At 48.4% G+C, this 6,547-nt stretch overlaps 1 protein-coding gene across 1 annotated transcript; it reads left to right on the plus strand.

The window, feature by feature from the left end:
- Positions 1 to 5,790: 5,790 nt before the first annotated feature.
- Positions 5,791 to 6,303, plus strand: LOC136511039 (uncharacterized). The gene is made up of 2 exons (XM_066505279.1): positions 5,791 to 5,894; positions 6,009 to 6,303. Exons 1-2 carry the CDS (start codon positions 5,791 to 5,793, stop codon positions 6,301 to 6,303), a joined length of 399 nt encoding a protein of 132 aa, XP_066361376.1.
- The last annotated feature ends 244 nt before the right edge of the window (positions 6,304 to 6,547 follow it).

Raw genomic sequence — 6,547 nt, forward strand, 5'->3', positions numbered from 1 at the left:
GAACGCATCGTACATCGGCTCCCCATGCCTCCATAGCCTCTCCATTTCTTGCATCAAAGGCTCGAGGAACACAGTCTATATCAATGCCTAGTTGTTTAGGGCCAAAAATAAGAATAGTGAAGAGAAGGTACTTTCTCTTTTGACACAACCACTGTTGGGATGTTGTATATGGTCAAGATCACTGGCTAAGTGTTGTGGTCGCTCATCCTCTCATTGAAGGGATTCATTCCATCGGTGCTCAAGCCAAACTATACATTCCTTAGGTCATCGCTGAATTCTTTGTACTTCTCATCGAACCTTTGCCACTGACTACAATTAGCCGGGTGTGCAATCTTATCATCATCCACCTTGCGCTCATCATCCCACCATGTCATGAGTGCAGCTTCTTTAGGGTTTAGGAAGATACATCTCAAGCGGTCGGTCATTGGCAGGTACCACATTATCAAGGCAGGAATTATTCTCTGCTTTGCATCGTTGCCTAATGGAGTGTCCTCTAAGGGCTAAGATTCTTGTACCACCTTTTTTGTACCCTTCTTATTCCTCTTTTTCCCCATGGAGGCTTCATCCCCACCATAAAGGTCATTGTTCTTGTACCTGCTGGCCCCACACCGGGGACATTTATCCAGTGACTTGAATGTTTCGCCACGAAAAAGTATACAGTGGTTGGGGCATGCATGGATTTTTTCAACCCCCATTGTCAATGGACTTATGACCTTCTTCACTTGGTATGTGTTGGCGGGAACTGAGTTTGGTTGTGGCAGCACCCATGACAGGAGATGCAATAGATCATTAAAACTACAGTTTGACTAGCCTGTACTTAGCCTTAAGGATGAGTAGCTCAAGCACAAAACGTAGCAATGTCCAATGTGTCGGACAACCCTTTTTAACACCATACATAGTCTCCTTCGATGCTTTTATCATCCCTTTCTAAATTTTCTAGACCTTTTGGGCTATTTAGTAAAATCTCTAGGTCCAAGGGCTCAAATCATGTCCTCCAAATCATATTCATCCTCGACACGTGCTTCACCATCATTATTGGCCCCACCTTCGTCGTTACCATCCCACCCACCAGCATCACCACCTTGTTCATTGCCAAACTTGGAATCCATTCGTGCATCAAGCTTTGCTGAATATTGGGACAGGGATTCTAGGGTTTCGTTGTCGTATTCCTCCTAATCCTCATCGTTAACAATAACTGTTTCACCATGATGAATCCATACTGTGTAGTCCTCAATAAATCCTCACATAATCAAATGTGATATGATGATAGTCACATCTGTCCATGTCATACGGTTCTTGTAATCTTTACAAGGATAAATAATTGTATCCTTATTCGCTATCAATGTTGTTGCATGCTTCTCTATGGCTTCAATAAATTTGTCCACCTCTTCATGGAAACCTGCCTTGAACCTTAACGAACCATACATCTAAGAGTTCCTGTACTCTATCTTTTACAACAACAACAAAACAAACATTAAAGGACTACTTATTCAGATATATATATATAAATGAATCAAAGTAATAATTACTTGAGAATAATTGTATATACTTCAGATATATATGAATATAAATAAAATATAATTACTTGAATCATACAAACACACCATGGTAGAGGAAAATTAATTAATGGCCTATTTATCCATAAATAATTAAAATACATATTTGTTGATTACAATAAAAAATTTCAAAGACAACAATTAGCAACAATTATATTTTACCCAATATATAGATCTACATGCACATGAAACATCCATAAAACTAACTAATTGTTCACTAAAATCAAGAAACATGGACCAAATAAGGGTATGAACTTGTTCCCCTACCTAATTTACCCAAGTACATTCAAAACTTGGGCCTTTTTTGCTTCATAAGCAGCTCAAGCACCATAGAAGAGAGAAAAACAAAACTCTATATTTTTCACTAACCAACCATTAAAACTTCAAAAAAAGTATGGAATAGCATTTTCTTACCTTCTACAACCTCTCCACCAAAGGATTTGAGACCAAAACCTTCCCCCCTTAGTAGAGCAATTTTTGGGAGGTGTCCAAGGCCTCCCCACCTTTCTTTCATGGGTTGGAGTGTGTGACCCGAGGAGGAAGAAGGTGTTGCAGTCTTTTTATATGTGGGTCATTTGTAGGGGCGGCTGGTGATTGAGCCACCCCTACAAATCAGAGGTATTTATACGCGGGCATTTGTAGGGGCGGCTCAATCACCAGTCGTCCCTACAAATAGCAACACCGGGGGTGGCTGGTGAGTGAGCCACCCCTACAAATCCAACCCATTTGTAGGGGTGGTTCGTATCACCAGCCACCCCTGCTATTTCATTTGAAGGAGCGGCTGGTCTCGTGGGTCCCGAGCACGCCACTGTAGGGGTGGCTCCATCACCAACCGCCCCTACAAAAAATTGTCACGTTTCTACAAACTATTTTCACGCAGTGGATGTCCGTGTATAGCGCCAATGATGAACAGGGTCATGCGTGGAGCCATCCCCGTCATCATCTATAGGACCGATGGGACCCACATAAAGGAGATGAAGGGTGCCGTGACCCTAGAGGCCTTCTTCCTCCTCGCTTTTCTCTCTCTATATATACATCTCTCTCTCTCTTTCTCTCGTGTAATTTGTGCCTTCCCCTTCATCTATAAAAGGGAAAGCAGGACGCTCCACAAAGGAGAGGGCTTAATGAGCTCAACGACACTCAACTCTGTTCGACTTTTTCACCAGAGACTTGGGACCTGCTCCCTTTTTCACCCGTTTGTAACCCCTACTACAAACTAGTGCCGATAACACGAGCAGCAGCAGACTGAACGTATGGACATTCTGCCCGAACTAGTATAAATCCTTGTCTCCTCCGAGCACACCATTCGTGCTAGATGCACAAATCACAAATTTACTAGTTGGTGATTCGAAACACCGACAGTTGGCACACCAGGTAGGGGCCTTTTACGCATCTTGTCCTCCACAATAGGCCATGAATGGCTAGCCATGGCAGTCAGCTAGGTCCCGAGCGCACACAGTGCGGTTCGGGAGCCTGGATTTCTTTAGTCTCCACAGAGGGAGAGCTGGTGTGGGCTTCTGACCCTATCCAACTTCTTCGCTCCACCAGCCTCGACGCAACCATCGAGGACCTCGAAGAGCTGCAGCTACATGCCCTAGAGGCCCATGCCCTTGGGAGCGACCAACTCCTCAGGCTTTGATTACGGGAGGCTAGAGCGCCAGCTCGACGCCTTCCTAGGACCCCTGACCGTCCTTGGAGAACCTACACTGGCTCACCTTCTCATTCACCAACATCATGACATAGCGTGCTAGAGGGGAACCGCTCTCCCTAGAATACCTCACCCAGAGCGCCCTGATAGCGTTTCCATTTGGTCTGCACAACGCCGCAAGGACCATTGACCACCTTGCGGCATAGCGCATGCACCTGTCCCCCATGAATGATGAATTCGTGGGTATGACGGACTACGTCGAGGAATCTCTCCATGACCTTCTCGTGGGAGATTCAGAGATGATCTCTGACTCTAATTCTAGTAGGGGAAGCCATCACCCCTCACGAGAATGTTTCATGGTAGGCACCCCCGAGGGACACATCAAAAGCATCCACGAGGGAGGGGCTACTCCTATGGATGACCCTAATGATGAGGTCGAGGGAGATGTGGGGGCCCCGCCTCACTTGTGGGTGGAGCAGCTGAGGGCATGACACAAGGAGATCAAGGATGCATGACTCCAGTTGGAGCAGGAGCGTGTAGAGCTCGAGCACAAGATCGAACACCGTGGAGATGGTGGCCATGCACATGCCATCACCCGTGATGTAAACCTAGAGGATCATCGAGGACGACTAGAGGCCTCCCACACTTTGCCCGGGCAAGCCAGAACATAGCTGCCATGATGGCCTTGCTCCGAGGGCTCTCGGAGCCCACGACACCCTGAAGACTGTTGGGCCCATCGCGAGATCCGCATGTTGCTCGAGCATGCAGCGGTGCAGGAGGTGGAAAGCTTGCTATCTCGGTGACGCTGAGCTCGATGTTAGTCAGCGTGTTTCTTTCATATGACATGGCCTAGAACGTATCCATCCATTAGGCATTGTGCAATGGCGGGGGCTTGCCATGGTCCTAGTGCATGAGCGTCTTGGCCCCAACCGTGACTGCACGTAGCACCTTGGATGCTTGTAGGCATGGATAGGGGGGACAAGAGAGAGAAGGCCTAGCCACTGACTACCATCCTCGTCATAGTAGACATTACTGATAGCAGGTCAGGACCATGAGCCCTGAGCCCTGATCTGCTGGGGCCCTAGGGTTTTCGGCCGGCACATCCTCAACGCAGGCTTTCCCACCGCAGTATCGACCACTGACCAACATCCTGAAATACTCTAGGGAAACGAATCCTGGCCTATGGCTTCGAGGATTACTGGCTTGCTTGTCAAGTCGGTGGTGTGTATAGTGATTACTTCATTATCTGCAACTTTCCCTTGTTCCTGGCCGATTCGGCACGAAACATGGTTGGAACACCTTCTGCCCAACAGGATTCAAAGCTGGGCGGACCTGAAGGAGATCTTTATGGGAAATTTCCAGGGCACCTACATGTGTCCGGGGAACCCTTGGGATCTAAAGAATTACCGATAGAAGTCCGAGGAAACTCTCCAGTGAGTACATCTAACGCTTCTCCAGGCAATGCAATGAGTTGTCCGACAGTCGCCGATGTCGACGTCATCGAAGCCTTCTTGTCTGGGACCACCTATGAGTCCCTAGTCCGCAAGCTAGGACACAAGGGCCCTTAGACCACCAAGGAGCTCCTTGACATCACAACCAGCCATGCCTCAGGCGAGGAGGCGGTTCTTCGGCTTCTTCCTTCGAGTTAGAGTGCCCAATGCTAATATTCTCAAATGCCTTAACCGTAATTTTTGTTGATTCGTTTAGACTTCATCCTATATATGCTTATGGACAGGCAGAAATCTCCCGGTGGTCGAGTACCCCTGACGCGTCGAATGGGTTGTTTAGTCTGACTTCTTGTGCTGGCCCGACATCATTCTGTCTCCCGCATTCTCTCCTTTCATCGGTTTGTTTTTTTTACTTCGGCCTTATAATGCAATTTCATTCTCTGGTCCAATCGTTGTTTTTGTTTCTGTATTCCTTATTTATCCACTGGGACAATCTCCGCTTGGGACTGATAGGAAACAGCATATCTTTTTTTTCCCTCCTGACCCCTAAAAAAAATATATAGTTGCAGTCCGGTCGCGTCGGAGACATCCTTACCCAAGGGCAAAGTAAAGAAGGACAAGGACGCCGATGAGGGTGCTTCTAGCCACCCAAACAAGAAAAAGAACAAGCAGCGACACAAGGGCTCACCCATGGCTACTACCGAGTAGAAAGGCGGCAGGGCGCCCGCCTAGGGTGTCCCCGACCACTTTGAGAAGCTACTCGAGGGGTCGTGCCTAAACCACACCTTCCTCATCAAGCCCTTGTACAAGGACTGCGCCCTCATGAATCGTTTCCTGTCCGGCAGCTCCAAAAATAGGGACTAGAGGAAGAAGCCTGAGCCAGCGGTGAATGACGTAGAGGGGAAGGATGGCAACTTTCTGACATCAAATGGCTACCTCATGATCTTCAGTGGGATAGTGGCTTATGATTCCAAGCACCGTCGAAAGCTCACGTGTTGTGAGGTATACACGGCCGAGCTAGCCACGCCATTTTTCCTCCGGTGGTTGGAGTTCGCCATCACCTTTGACCGATCTGACCACCCAGAGAGCATCCCACAGCCGGGAAGGTACCCGCTCATGGTCGACCCTGATCGTCAGCATGAAGTGGCTCACCATCATGTACGCCAGGAAGGTGCTGATGGATGGAGGCAGCAGCCTCAACATCATATACGCCGGGACGCTTGATGCCATCGGCATTGATCGGTCATGCGTCCGACCGATTGGGGTGCCTTTCCATGGCATCATGCCAAGGAAACAAGCCATACCGCTCGGGTAGGTTGACCTACCCATCACCTTTGGGGATCTGGCCAACTATAGGATGGAGACCCTCACCTTCGAGGTGGTCGGGTTTCACAGAGCCTACCATGCCATCATAGGACAACCGTGCTACGCGAAGTTCATGGTCGTCCCCAACTATACTTACCTCAAGCTCAAGATGACAGGCCCACATGGGGTCATCACCATCGGCACCTCCTTCCAGCATGCTTACCAGTGCAAAGTTGAGTGTTGTGAGCACGCCTCGGTGATTATTGCCTCTGAGGAGCTCGCGGTCATCAAGGAGGGGACTGCTGAGGAAGCACCCAACTCCAAGCAATTGGCTAGATCTTTTTAGCCCATGAAGGGCTGTTAAGGAGGTCCTCATAGACCCCAGTAGCTTCGAGGACAAAGTGGTGCACATCGGCACCACGCTTTCCTTCAAATAACAAAGCACTGCTCAGTCGACTTCCTTCACGCCAATAGGAGATGTCTTCACATGGAAACCCTCGGACATGTCAGGCATTTTGAGGGAAGTCACTTAGCACGCCTTGAAGATCAACCTAGGCTCCAAGCTGGTAAAGCAGCTGCTTGCATCACTT

The sequence above is a fragment of the Miscanthus floridulus genome, chromosome 16 (genome assembly GCF_019320115.1).
Source record: "Miscanthus floridulus cultivar M001 chromosome 16, ASM1932011v1, whole genome shotgun sequence".
In the NCBI taxonomy this organism is placed as follows: Eukaryota; Viridiplantae; Streptophyta; class Magnoliopsida; order Poales; family Poaceae; genus Miscanthus; species Miscanthus floridulus.